Source organism: Eptesicus fuscus, chromosome 12 (genome assembly GCF_027574615.1).
Source record: "Eptesicus fuscus isolate TK198812 chromosome 12, DD_ASM_mEF_20220401, whole genome shotgun sequence".
Taxonomy (NCBI): domain Eukaryota; kingdom Metazoa; phylum Chordata; class Mammalia; order Chiroptera; family Vespertilionidae; genus Eptesicus; species Eptesicus fuscus.
The window spans coordinates 31,677,299-31,691,376 of record NC_072484.1 but is presented as its reverse complement, the minus strand read 5'-3'; the positions used below and the strand labels follow the sequence as shown (position 1 = coordinate 31,691,376).

The following is a 14,078-nucleotide window of genomic DNA, read 5'->3' as shown; positions in this document are numbered from 1 at the left end:
CTTTTCCCCCATTTCACAGAAACTGGGGCTCAGGAAAGCAAAGTGCGTTTTCCGGGATGACAGGGAGAATCCGTGGCTGGTGTCTACACTCAGACGCGGGGCGCGGGGCGGGAAGGGAAAGGGCTGGCGACGAGACACCCCTAGAGGGCCCGAGAGGCGAGGTGCCCTGCGGGTGAGGGTGGGGCCGGGGCGGGGCGCGCTCGGGCCTGACCCCGCGGGGCGGAGCGCCGAGGATGGTGCAATCCCGGCCCGGAGCGCGTCAGGCGGCGGCCGATTAGCTCAGGTTTACATCACCCGGCCGAGCCGGAGCCGGAGCCGGAGCCGGGGCGCCCCGGGACCCGGGACACCTGCGTCGGAAGCGGCGGCGGCTCCGCACCCGGGAGGCCGTGGCGGGTGGAGGCCAGAGCTCCCACGGACGCCGAGCTCGGCCGCAGCGGAGCTCCGAGACTCTGAGCTCGGGCTCCTGTGCTGCACGAGGAAAGGTACGGCGGAGGGCCAGGGCGGGTAGGCTGGAGGGGCCGTCGATGGAGGGTGGCCCGGGAGCCTCCAGGCCGCCGCATGTTACACCCGCGAGCGCACACACACACACACACACACACACACACACACACACCCGCCGTCGGAGGTGGAGGCGCCCTGGGCCGTGTGTTCACCCCGGGTCTCAGGTAACGCGGCCCCGCCGGGCTTGGGGTCGCCCGCGTGTGCGGAGGGAGCCGGGCACGGAGATGTCGGGGTGGCGCCCCCGGAGGTGTGCGGCTGTGTGCGTTTTGGGTGAATGTGGGGCGGGGGAGTCGTGTGTAAAGGACTGTGGGGGCATCGGGGGGCTGTGTGCAGGGTCTGTGTCACTGTGGGGGTGTCTGGGATCTGCGTGGGGTCTGGGTGGGGATGTGTCTCGGGGCTCTGTGTCTCCGTGGCCGGCCGGGCACCTGGTGGCAGGTGCTGGCTGTGCGGGGGCCACGGCTGGGCAGGGCTGGGCGCCTCGGGGGCGGGGGCCCCGGGGAGGGCCCGTGGGAGCGCGGGTGCCACGCGCGGATGGGGACCCGGGTGAGTGCGGGGCGTCCGCCTCAGGTGTGCGCCCAGAGGTGCGGCTGCGGGTTCGCACGTTGCGCTGTGCTCGCGTGTGTTTTGCTCCTGCGGAAGGTGTGCGTTGTACCTACAGGCTGGGAGGGGGAGGCGAGGTGCACCCCGTCCCCCGACCCTGGGGCCCAGCCTCCTTCCTTTGCCTCAGCCGCTCCAGGACTCCCCGCCGCCCCTCGGTTCCCGCTGCACTTTCCGTCCTGGGACACCCGGCCTCCCTCCCGCGACTGCCTCCAGCCAGACCTGGGGTGGGAGGCCAGGGGCGGGGGATGTCAGGCTGGGTGTGAATGCGATAGGTGGGAGAGCTCTGTGTGTGTGTGCGCGTGCACGCTTGCCCATGGAGGGAGACGCGTGTGTCACCGAAGGATGTGTGTGCCCCTCTCTGCTGTGGATGTGTGTCTGGGCTGGCTGGCTTGGAGAAAGTGTGTTTTTGAGGGGCGTGTGCACACCTGTGTGCCCTGCTGTGTAAGTGTGTGTTAGGTATGACCTGCCCTTATCCCCCACCCCGGGGCTGTCAGGGATTAGGCGCTGCCCCCACCCTACAGTGGAGATCCCTCAGTGTTGCCTGCCAATTCCCTTGTTCCTCTATAGACTCAGATTCGGCCCCACCGGGCTCTGAGGCTTGGATAGGGCCCAATAAACCTGGGGTGCTGATACAACCACCGGAGAACCACTCCAGGTGTCTCTGGTCCCAGGCACAAGCATCTACACAGCCAGGGATCACCTTGCTTGACTCAGAAAAACCTGTGAGGTAAGGAGTGTCATCCTAGCCTAGCCCTGGGGAGATTTCTGAGGCTCCCAAGGGTAGCACTTAAGCCATCTTCATCTATGAATAATAGTAGTAGTAGTAATAATAATAATAATAATAATAATAATACAGTAGTGACTATTTCCTGATACCTATCATGTAACAGGGCCATACTACCCTATTTGTATTTTACTTTCTTCCCACAAAAATCCTGAGATTTGTAGCCTGTGAGGCAGCTGAGGTGCAGGAAGGTTGAAGACCTTGCCCAGGGCTACCCAGCCGGGAAGGGTCCGGGAATATTTGACGAATGCCACCCCCAAATGCATTCTTACCAAGACAGGTTATGGCCTTTTACTCAAGCGGGGGTGGGGGGGGGGCCTCCCTCCCTCCCTCCCAAGGCGGCCCATGCACTAGGCCAGTGGTCGGCAAACTCATTAGTCACCAGAGCCAAATATCAACAGTACAACGATTGAAATTTCTTTTGAGAGCCAAATTTTTTAAACTTAAACTTCTTCTAATGCCACTTCTTCAAAATAGACTCGCCCAGGCCGTGGTATTTTGTGGAAGAGCCACACTCAAGGGGCCAAAGAGCCGCATGTGGCTCAAGAACCGCAGTTTGCTGACCACGGCCCTAGGGAGTAGCATGATTGGAGGGTGCGCGTCAGTCTGAGAATTGACTCTGAGTGATGTTCCCCCATGAATCACGCCTCAAACTGTTGGGCAGGTCTTTATCAGGCCGAAGTCTCTCTCCCTCTAACACCTTAAACCTGGGCCTCCTTGTCCCACAGCTGGACTCTGAATGGGTGGGCAGATGGGTTCTAGAGAGAAGCTTTCTGCCTGACATGCCGTTGGCGGTTCCTCCACCCACCGCACACAGCGACACAGCTGCAAGGCTGGTGACTTCCTCTACCTTTGAATGAATGAGCTCTTGGGGCCTTGGAGAGACCTCCTGCCCTGCCTCACTTCTTACCTAGTGATGAACCTGAGCTGGCAGCAGGTGAATTCCGTGTGTGGGCTCTGATTCTGGTAGCTCTCGGGCCACCAGGCAATCATCAAGTTCACAATTGAAAAAATATCCACTCATCTGTTTTGAAATACTCAAGCAATAAATGAATGTAGAATCTTTATTTTAAAATATTGAAACAAAAAATGCACTTGCCTCCTGACCAAATCCCTTCCTTTTCTAGAAGTTTCCCAGGAGGCCAGGAGCCGCTGTGCAGCCAGTTAAACCTGGGTCCTTCCAGACTTTTTCCTGTGCATTTCCACAGCGATAGCTGTGCAAATATGGAGAGACATGGCAGTATTTGCTGCTGGGGTTTTTACATACACGAGATCATCTTAGGTGTGTTGTTCGGCAGCTCGCTTTGTTCACTTGACAATATATCCATTCCAGAGTATACAGTCATATGTACCTACCTCATTCATTCATCATCCTTCCCCCTCCTTCCCCATGCCTCCCAACCCTTTCTCCCTTTCATAAGTACCAGCTACCTACCCTATAATACTCAGTAGATACCATGCAAAGTCTCTCTTTCTTCCTCTCATTAACTACCAAATCCATCTTTCCACTTTACTCTTGTTTTTCACTTAATAATTCACTCAGGAGACCTTTCCTTTTCTTTTTTTTTATATTTTATTGATTTTTTTTTTTACAGAGAGGGAGAGAGATAGAGAGTTAGAAACATCAATGAGAGAGAAACATCGATCAGCCGCCTCCTGCACACCTCCCACTGGGGATGTGCCCGCAACCAAGGTACATGCCTTTGACCGGAATCGAACCCGGGACCCTTCAGTCCGCAGGCTGACGCTCTATCCACTGAGCCAAACCGGTTTCGGCAGGAGACCTTTTCAATTAGCAATAAAGAGTCGCCTCAGTCTTTCAAATGGGTACCAATTGTTCCGTGTATGGATGAAATATAATTTACGTAACCAGTCCCCTAATGATGGACATTCAATTGTTGCTATCACATGGGCTACAGGAATAGCCTTGTACTTGTATCATTACATTAGTGTGGAGAGAGCCTCCTGGTCCTTTTTCAGGACTGTATAGTATTTCACTGTGGCTGTATCAGGATGTCTTAACCAGCCCCCTACTACTGGACCTGTGGGGGTGTTTTCTGCCTTTTGCTCTTAGACACAAGGCTCTGATTAATTTACGTATTTAATTTTGGGGTATTTTTTGAAAAAATATTTTTATTGATTTCAGAGAGGAAGAGAGAGGGTGAGAGAGATAGAAACATCAATAATGAGAGAGAATCATTGATCGGCTGCCTCCTGCACGCCCCACACTGGGGATTGAGCCCACAACTCAGGCATGTGCCCTTGACTGGAATTGAACCTGCGACCCTTCAGTCTGCAGGCCAACCCTCTATCCACTGAGCCAAACCAGCTAGGGCTAATTTTGGGGTATTTTAATTGGAGGATAAATCCCAGAAGTGAGGCACCAGTCAGGGGTGCATGCCGTTGTCAGTGTAGTGCTCACTGCCAAGCCTCCCTCTGTGTAAGTTGTGCCAGTGGGCCCTCCCATCAGCAGGGAGGACAGGAGCCCCAGACAGCCTCACTTGGTGCCTTTCTCTCCTTCCTTCTAGATGCGAGCCACCCCTTTGGCAGCTCCTGTGGGCCCTCCCTCCAGGAAGAAGCCGTTGAAGTTGGATGATGACCTAGACACTCAGTGTCCCCCCCGGAAGCAAGCTCGAAGTGGACCCCAGCCCAGGCTGCCCCCCTGCCCTCCGCCCCTGAGCCCACCTCCTGCTCCAGCCCGTGCCCCTGCTGTGACCACTCCCTCCAGGCTTGGGCCCTATGTCCTCCTGGAACCCGAGGAGGGTGGCCGGGCCTACCGGGCCCTGCACTGCCCCACAGGCACCGAATACACCTGCCAGGTAAGTGCCCCCAGGGGCCCTCCTCCAGCATCACAGGGGCCTGGAAAGAGCCGTGGCTACAGAGGGTTGTCAGGCCTGAGGGACCCTTATATTCATTTAGTCCTGTGTTTATTGGGAAGGCAGCCAGTGAGCCCCCCAACTCTCTGTCAAGCCCCAGGCTGGACTGTGACCAGAGAGGTAAACCAGAGGGTCCCAGCCCTGGGAATTCGTAGCTTAGCTTAGGTCCCCATAATGGATACAGGTTGCAGGGGTGGAGCTTAGGGACCATGAGAGCAGAGGGGGAAACCTCTAATGTACTCAAGGGGGTGTCAGAAAAGACTGAGGAGTTAGCTAGGGAGACGCGGGACAAGGGAGGCCCAGGCAGGGAAACAGCTGTGCAGAGAGGCCTAGAGGAGAGAGAGCATGGCGCTTCAGGGCATTAATAGGACTTCACAACGGCCTGCTGAGTGGAGAAGGTGTGCAGCCAGGGGCAGGAGAGAGGGGCTGACAGCCCCTGGGCATGACAGCGCTAGAGAGGACCTCCTGTGGGGAGCCACGGAAGGCATTTGCACAAGAGAAGGATGAGATAGAGTAAGCATCAGAACTACTGGGATCCTGGAGATCATGGGACCTAACCTACGGCCATTTTACAAATACAGACTGAGGTCAGGAGAGGAGAAGGGTCATGCACGAATCCACATAACATTGAGCCTGGCTTTCCAGGGCAAGGTCCAGGGTTCTAGGCCGAAATCAGGAACCAGGCAGGACCAAGGCCCCATGAGGGTCAGGCCCACACAAGACATTGGCAGGTCACAGCCCAAAAAGAGAGGAGAAAGTATAAAACGGGTGTTTGCTGTGCACCAGGTACTGTGTTCTGTGTTGCTTGCTTAGTGTGCATAATCTCTTCTCATCTTCACACCATCTATGAGGTAGTTACTGTTATTGGGCCCATTTATAGATAAAGTACACCGGGGCTCAAAAAGATGCGGTTACTTGCCACAGCACAGAACCAGGAGGGGTCAGAGCTGAGACTGGGCCCCGGCAGGCTGAGCCCAGAGCCACGGGGCCCATGCTGGGACAAGTGGTTCGGACACAAGCAGAGCAGATTTGCTCCTGGTGGGCAGAGGTATGGGAGATGGGGGAGACCGGGGCACATGCTAATAAGGGAGGGGGAGAAGGGGGTCTGGGTCCCCTTGGGAATGAACAAGAAGCAAAAGGACCTAAGCCTCCAACTGGGAGCAGCAGCAGCTGGCTCCAGCTCCTGCTGATGGGGGTGCAGTGGACAGGGGAACAGATCTGGACAAGTGGTCCAGCCATCAGCTTTATCAGGGCTCTGAGCTGCCTGATGCAGCTCCCCAGTGCTCTGCCCCAGGTACTCTAAGGGGCCCCTGAACTCTGGGTCCCCTTCTGTAGCATCAGGGTTCTTTCCTGTTCCCGCTGGGGAGGAAGTCCACGCTGAGGGGAGTGACTAACGCGAGCTGGAACCAGAGCCGCATGCTTTCATAGGGCCCCAATTATTTAGGAACATTTAGGGGAGTCTACAGGGATTGCTTGTCCCCACACCAGCATGAACTGTGGGGGCTGACCTGTCATTGGCTGTATCCTGTCATTTCCACATGTCTGGGGTCTTCTGGTCAGGGTGTAGAAAGAGCAACAACCTGCCTTTGTAGATTGTCGCCTAATTCATTAGTTGAACAAACCAGTGAGCCCCTGCGAGCACCGTGCTGTGGCTCAGAAACAGACAAAGTTCTGCTGATGTTTCATCTAGTGAGGGACTTGGACAGTAAGCAAGGAAATAAGTGTAATTGATGTCAGGTGATCGTAAGTGCTATGGAGCTGGCAGAGAGGGGGACGGGGAGGGTGGCAGGTGCAGGTGATTTTAGTTAGGGAAGTCTGGGAGACCTCTTTGAGGAGGTGACATTTGAGTAGTGACTTGTGTGGGTTGGGGGAGCTGGCTCCAGGGGTAGCCGGCCCCATGAGTAGCTTTAGGGAAGAGCATCCGGCAGCAGAAAGGCAAGTGCAAATGCACAGAGGCAGGGATGTGCTTACCCTAACTAATAGAAAAAGTCTCTGTGGATGATTCCCTCCATGCCACTCAACTTTATTTTTTAAGACATATGCTTACATTTTTCCCCTGATGGATTAAATATGTGTATACTTTGATTTTTACTTTCTGTGGCACAGTTAAAATAACATGCCAAGGGTTTCAAGTCAGGTGAACCAAAGGGAGTACACCAGCTTGGCCGCTGACGAGCTGTATGACTTCCAACAAGTCACCTTCTCTGAACATTGGAGGCTTCCATCTGATGTCCGTAAAGCCACAAGCTCAGCCGCTCTCACCACAGGCTTCCCTCCCCTCCCCTCCCCTCTCCTCCCCACCCTGTTCCAGCCGCCCCAACCTTTGGTTGTATTCCTAGAGCTGATCTAGCTCATTTTTTTGCCTCAGGGCCTTTGCACTGCCTGTGCCTCCCCCCCCCCCCCGCCCCCAAAATCTGGAAACCATATCCCACGGGCATTTCTGAATCATTCAGGTCACTTCTTCAGAGTCCCTTTAGGACCACACTTTCTAATGTAGGTGCCCCCTTCCAAGTTATTCTGTATCCCAGCACCTTTCTTGGTTCCTTGGCAACGCGTATCAGAATTGGGTTGATTGCTTAGGGTGCATAAATATGTCGCTTTGGGGCCTGTGTTTGACTGTGGGCACCAGGAGGGCAGGGACCATGGCTGTGAGTCAAGTTAGATGCCCAGTGGCTGGCACAGGTAGGAACGCAAGGAAGGGTGGGCGGTGTGAATTCTAGAGAATGGAAGCTATGATGATGATAATGGGCAGAAAGCTACTGGTACTTCTGCATCATCTGCTCTTTGGGCTTTCCCTGCTTTCTGGGTTATTTGTGTTTGGGTTACCTATTCTTTTTCTTTTCTTGTTAAAAAAAATATTTTTTTTATTGATTTTGGAGAGGAAGGGAGAAGGAGAGCGAAACATCAATGATGAGAGAGAATCATTGATCGACTGCCTCCTGCGTGTCCCCCACTGGGGAGTAAACCTGCAACCTGGGCATGTGCCATTGCTGGGAATCGAACCACGACTTCCTGGTTCCTAGGCTGATGCTCAGCCACTGAGCAACACTGGCTGGGCTCTGTAATTTTTTCAATTCTCGGAAGTTTAAGAACATTCTAGTACAAGGTAGCAGTTAAGAACCCTGGGCCGTGTGGCCTCTCGGCTTTCTCGGGGTTGAGTGTCTTGCCGGGAGCGCTGGGCACACCGCCCAGCACCCAGTGGTACCTAAGGGGCAGCTGAGAGTTTCCGCGGTCAGCCGGGCTCCATGCGGTGCCCACGGTGCTCACGCCATGTCCGCCCACAGGTGTACCCGGTCTGCGAGCGCCCCAAGGTGCTAGAGCCCTACTGGCGGCTGCCGCCCCACAGGCACGTGGCCCGGCCAGTGGAGGTCCTGGCAGGCGCCCACCACCTTCACGCCTTCTTCCCGCGGCCCCGCGGGGACATGCACAGCCTGGTGCGCCGCCGCCACCGCCTGCCCGAGCCCGAGGCCGCCCGGCTCTTCGGCCAGATGGCCGCCGCCGTGGCGCACTGCCACCAGCACGGTCTGGTCCTGCGGGACCTCAAGCTGCGACGCTTTGTCTTCACCGACGGGGAGAGGTGAGTGTGGCAGCAGAGAAGCCACCCGCGAGGTGGGCCCTGATGGGGACACCAAGGCTCAGGGAGGCCAAGTAGCCGGCACGGACCGCGGAGAAGCCGGGACCAGCGCCACTGCCCGGTCCCCGGGGAGAAGGGGACTCAGTCCTGTTGGAATCCCTCACCGGAGCATATTTTTCCATCGATTTTTAGAGAGGGTGGAGGGGGAGAGACAGAGAGAGAAACATCGATGTGAGAGGCACACATCCACTGGCTGCCTCCCACACGCGCCCCGACCAGGGCCCTTGGCCAGCACTGAGCCCTGGACTCCTCGGTCTGTGGGCCGGGGCTCTATCCATTGGGGCAAACGGGCCAGGGCAGCGCTGCCTTTGTGATAGGAGCGGCCGCAGTGAAGAGCGTCGCTGCTTGGCCTGCCATGGCCTGGGTCCTCATAAACATGAGGTGGCGCTGTGACCGTCCCCAGGCGGCAGGTGAGGAAGCTGAGACCCAGAGAGGTCCGTGGCCTAAGGCCCTGCAGCCGAATGAACACAAAGCTGGGATGGGAACCCAGCTGTGACTCCAGAGCCAGGGCCCTCGCTCCCTCTGAGCTTGAGAGGTGGGAGGCCTGGCCGGGTGACTTGCCAACTGGGTGGCCCAGTGTGTCCGGACCTCCGTTTCCCGATTGGTAGGGGAGAGGCTGGACTGTCAAGGTGTCTCCAGGACTTCAAGGTCACACACAACTCAGGGCCGCAGCCAAAATGCGCCCTGAGTTTCCCCACACAGGAACCCTTTCCTCTAAAACTGAAAGTCAGTGATTTTTGGAGGGGGGACACAGAGGGACCTGGCATCCTGTCCCCACCCCACATCCTGGGAGTTGCAGGATGTGTCAGAGAGTGCGCCAGGCCACCAGGTGCACATGCACATCCATTAGAACATCGATTTCATTTCAAGGTATTTTTGGGAGGAGGGTGGCCCCATTGAATCTTTAAAAAACTTTATTTTCAATGACTTTTAGACTTTCAGAAAAGTTGCAAAAAAACAGTTCAAAGAGGTCCCATATTTTCTTCGCCATTTCCCCCCTGAAGTTAGTATCTTACATGACCATAGTATAATTACCAAAACCAAAAAATTACCCTTGGTTTCGTACTACTGACTAAACCACAGATTCCACCAGTTTTCCCCTCTGCCCTTGTGTCCGGGATTCTGTCCAGGCCCCACCCTGCATTCGCCAGTCACGCCGCCTTAGTGCCCTCCAGGCTGACGGGTCCTCAGGCTCTTCTGGTCTTTCTTTCTTTTTTTTTTTTATAATATATTTTATTGATTTTTTACAGAGAGGAAGGGAGAGGGATAGAGAGTTGGAAACATCCATGAGAGAGAAACATCGATCAGTTGCCTCTGCACACCCCCCACTGGGGATGTGACCGCAACCAAGGTACATGCCCTTGACCGGAATCGAACCTGGGACCCTTGAGTCTGCAGGCCGACGCCCTATCCACTGAGCCAAACCGGTCAGGGCTTTTCTGGTCTTTCTTGACCTTGATACCTTTGAAGAGAACCAGGCAGTCACTGTGTAGAACGCCCTGCAATTAGAGTTCAGCTGATGTTTTTCTCACAGTTAAGTTGAGGTGATATATCTGGCAAGAATACCACAGAAGCCCTGGCGGGGTGGTTCAGTTGCTTGGAGTGTCGTCCCATGCACTGAAAGGTTACGAGTTCGATTTCTGGTCAGGGCACAAACCTAGGTTTCGGGTTTGATCCCCGATCTATATTTCTCCCTCCCTCCTCCCCCTCCTCTCTCTCTCTCTCTCTCTCTCTCTCTCTCTCTCTCTCTCTCTCCCTCTCTCTCCCTTCCTCTCCCCCACCCCCACCCCCCTTCCTTCCTTTCTCTGTAAAATCAATAAACATATCCTCAGGTGAGGATAAAAGTGATAGGTCCTTCTCAGTGCATGATATCAGGAAGTACATGATGTTGATATGTATTACTGTGATACTAACATCGGTCATTGGTTAGGGTGGCATCTGCCAAGGGCCTCTACTGTAAAGCTCCCATTTTACCCTTTGTAATTAATAAATGCCTTGAGTAATACCTCGTCATTAATAAGTACCTCGAGGCGCTTTGAGGTTATGTGTTTCTCCTCAGACTTCCACCCACTAATTTTAGCAGCCATCTGTCTTCCCTGTAGCAGTTACACTGTGATGTTTGTCTAAGGGTGATTTTCTAGTTCCTTCTACATTTTATACTAAAAATGTATAAACTGTAGAATCATTGTTCAGCTGCCTCCTGCACGCCCCCTACTGGGGATCGAGCCCCAAACCCATTTTAATATATTTTAAAATGCCTTTAGTAAGAAGTGGAATGTAAAATTTTTAAGCTAATGCACAACTTCAAATCATTTTGAGCTTAAGGGTGGGTACAACACCCCCAGATCTCCCAGAGGTGAGAAAGTGCTTCTTTTTTCAAGGAAATAGTTTGAAAAGCACTGTTGGTAGAAGAGGGGCAGTGGAGTCAGACAGACCTGGGTTCAAATCCTGATTCTACTTAAAAAAAAAAAAAAAATATATATATATATATTTTATTGATTTCAGAGAGGAAGGGAGAGGGAGAGAGATAGAAACATCAATGATGAGAGAATCATCGATCGGCTGCCTACTGCACGCCTCCTACTGGGGATCGAGCCCGCAACCTGGGCATGTGCCCTTGACCGGAATCGAACCTGGGACCTTTGAGTCCACAGGCCAATGCTCTATCCACTGAGCCAAACCAGCTAGGGCCTGATTCTAATTTTTAACCTGTTCTTTGGCCGTGAGCAATGGCTTCACCTGCCTAAGCCTTGATTTCTGCAGCTGCAAAATGAGCCAATAATGTTGACACTGACCCCCACACACTCCACTGTAATTCACAGGATTGATCAGTGTTTATGAAATGCCAGCAGGCACCCAGGAAGTGGCGCCATGGGAATAAGATGAATAGCAGTGGGAACAGGACAGTTATTATTATTTTTTTAAATGTATTTTTATTGATTTCAGAGAGGAAGGGGGGGGGAGAGAGAGAAACATTAATGATGAGAGAGAATCATTGATCGGCCACCTCCTGCACACCCCCCACTGGGGACCAAGCCCACAACACAGGCACGTGCTCCTGACTGGAGTCGAACCCGGGACCCTTCAGTCGCAGGCGGACGCTCTATCCACTGAGCCAAACCAGCCAGGGCAGAACGGTTATTATTGAAGTAAACTAGAATGCTCCGTGGGAGTTGTTTAAAGCAGTCGTTGCAAATGGTAGGCCACACACATATTTTTTTGGCCCCCGCATACATGTTCATTTGTTTTCAATTGACATAGGTGGCCAACATTTCAAAAACCAGGACTTTTTTGCTGGAATATGATTTCTGGCCTCTCTTGGAGAAAAGTGAGAATGTGGGGCCCCCTTGGGAAGCATGTGCGCAGTTCCTAGCGCTGTTCAGTGCGTGAGAGCGGGGTTCACATCCCATCCCGCGCCCTGGGGGTGTGAAGCGGTGTCCTGCTCACAGGTGGTGTGAGGTGGAATAAGATGCGTCAGGTCCCGAGCTTAGCTCCGGGCCAGCTACCCGGTGGACAGTGGGTAAATATTGACTGTCATGTTACCTTTTCTGGGCAGGGTTTGTGCTGAGATGTTTGGCCCAGTCCCCCTTCCCGTTTCTCTCATTTTGGACCCTAAGTTTGCCTCTGTGTTATGAGAAGCTTAATGCCCTCAGCCCTCTCCCTCAGAGACTGTTGGGAACTGTGTTCCTCTCAGAGTCCCAGTTTCAAATCTAATTGCTCTGTGACCTCGAGCAATGGCTTCACCTCCCGGGGCCTGGGCTTCCTCATCGGGACAGTGAGCTCAGTGACCCGCATACAGCACTGTCTGGTGTCTGCCAGTCGCAGCAGGCCCTGGGGAAGCAGGTAACGAGCAGGGAGACCGGCGGGGTGGGGCGTGGGCCTTCCTGCGGGAGCCGACCCTGACCCTGCCCTCTCGCTGCCACAGGACCAGGCTGGTGCTGGAGAACCTGGAGGACGCCTGCGTGCTGACTGGGCCGGACGACTCCCTGTGGGACAAGCACGCGTGCCCGGCCTACGTGGGGCCTGAGATCCTCAGCTCGCGGGCATCCTACTCGGGCAAGGCGGCGGATGTCTGGAGCCTGGGCGTGGCGCTCTTCACCATGCTGGCCGGCCACTACCCGTTCCAGGACTCAGAGCCTGCCCTGCTTTTCGGCAAGATCCGCAGGGGCGCCTACGCCCTGCCCCGGGGCCTCTCCGCCCCGGCCCGCTGCCTGGTCCGCTGCCTCCTCCGCCGGGAGCCAGCCGAGCGTCTCACAGCCTCGGGGATCCTGCTGCACCCCTGGCTGCGAGAGAACCTGACCCCCCCAGTCCCATCCCGAGCCCACCTCTGGGAGGCTGACCAGGTGGTCCCCGAAGGGCCAGGGCTGGAGGAAGTGGAGGCAGAGGAGGGAGAAAGGGAAGCGGGCCTGTATGGCTAGGACTCCCCTACCCGACTCTCAGCTGTGAACTGTGGATTGAGTTTGGGGCGCCCCCGAGCTCTCTCCCGCCTCTTTGAACGGAGATAAACCCTAAGTGCCTTCTAGGAGGGAGGAAGGAGGAGGCGTGTTGAAGTGTGCTGTAGGCACGCCTGTGTGGCTCGCACGCCTGTGCACACGGGCTGGTGCATTCGACACGTCTTTGTGGGGAGCTCACTGTGTGCCTTGTTCCAGGTGCTGAGAACACAGCTGTGAGCACGAGACAGAACTCCTGCTCACGGGCTGTCTGTCCTCTTCCACCCCACAGGCCAGCGTCTGCCCTGGGCCGGGCACAGTCAGTGCAGGCGACGGCGTCCACGCGTGCTGGCACCCCGCACTGCTGTCACGGACAGTCCCTTTCCCGCCCACCCAGCGGCCTTTGTATGCTGCGCCTGAGAGGAAGGGAAGCGTCCCGTGCCAAAGCCCGCAGGCCCTCCCCTGCACCTTGGGCCCGGAGCCCAGGCCCTGCTGCGAATCCGCTCCAGCAGCTGTGTCCCCTTGGCCAGAGGATCCTCTGTCCGGTCTGAGCCAAGGATCTGGGCTGGAAGACCAAGAGTTCAAGCTGTGAGGCGGGTCCTCCTCCAGCTCAAGGAGTGGTTTGGAATGAGGGTCCAGGCCTGTCCGTCTCAGCAGCCCGGGACCTGAGCTGCTGACTGGAGTTGGGGGACAGGACTTGGTGGGGCCTGCCCCTGGCCTCCTGGAAAGGCCTAAGTCCAGTTCTGGGGACACTTGGGGTCCAGAACCCCACATCAGCACTATAGGTTTTGGATGCTCTGAGAATATATTTTTACCTTGTGCCTAATAAAGGAGTTATGGAATACTTTTATTTCTCCCAGGCAGTTCTTCTGGTCTCTCATCAGTTTTCCCAAACCAGCCCCACGGCGACTCCTCTTCTGGAGGCTGTGGGTCTCACCTGGGGTCAATTTTGGCTGCAAGTACCTGAAACCCCGAGTCAAAGTAGCTTAAAGCAGAAGGAAATGTATTTCGCACAAAGAAAGGAGTCAGTAGGTGGGTGGTTTCAGGGCTGGCTGACTCAGGAAGGCTCCAGTCTCTTTCTGCCTCTTTGCTCTGTTGTCCTTGCTGTCACATTAGAGACATCTATGCCCTGAGGAAGGAGGGTGGCGCTGTCTGCTGTCGTACTTGAGAACTCGGCCCTGGAGTCAAGCTGCGTGGTGTCTCTGGGCCTCAGTCTGTTCCCTTCCTGTGCGGCTGGACCTGGAGCCTCTTCC

General features: G+C 55.2%; 1 protein-coding gene across 2 annotated transcripts; it reads left to right on the top strand.

Moving 5' to 3' along the window:
- Window positions 1-260: 260 nt before the first annotated feature.
- Window positions 261-13,669, top strand: TRIB3 (tribbles pseudokinase 3). 2 transcript variants are annotated; one of them, XM_054723829.1, is made up of 4 exons: window positions 261-482; window positions 4,414-4,704; window positions 8,046-8,338; window positions 12,321-13,669. In XM_054723829.1, exons 2-4 carry the CDS (start codon window positions 4,414-4,416, stop codon window positions 12,811-12,813), a joined length of 1,077 nt encoding a protein of 358 aa, XP_054579804.1. In that variant the 5' UTR covers window positions 261-482; the 3' UTR covers window positions 12,814-13,669. The 2 variants fall into 2 exon arrangements, with proteins under 2 accessions (XP_054579804.1, XP_054579803.1); XM_054723828.1 differs by lacking the exon at window positions 261-482 and adding an exon at window positions 2,624-2,822.
- The last annotated feature ends 409 nt before the right edge of the window (window positions 13,670-14,078 follow it).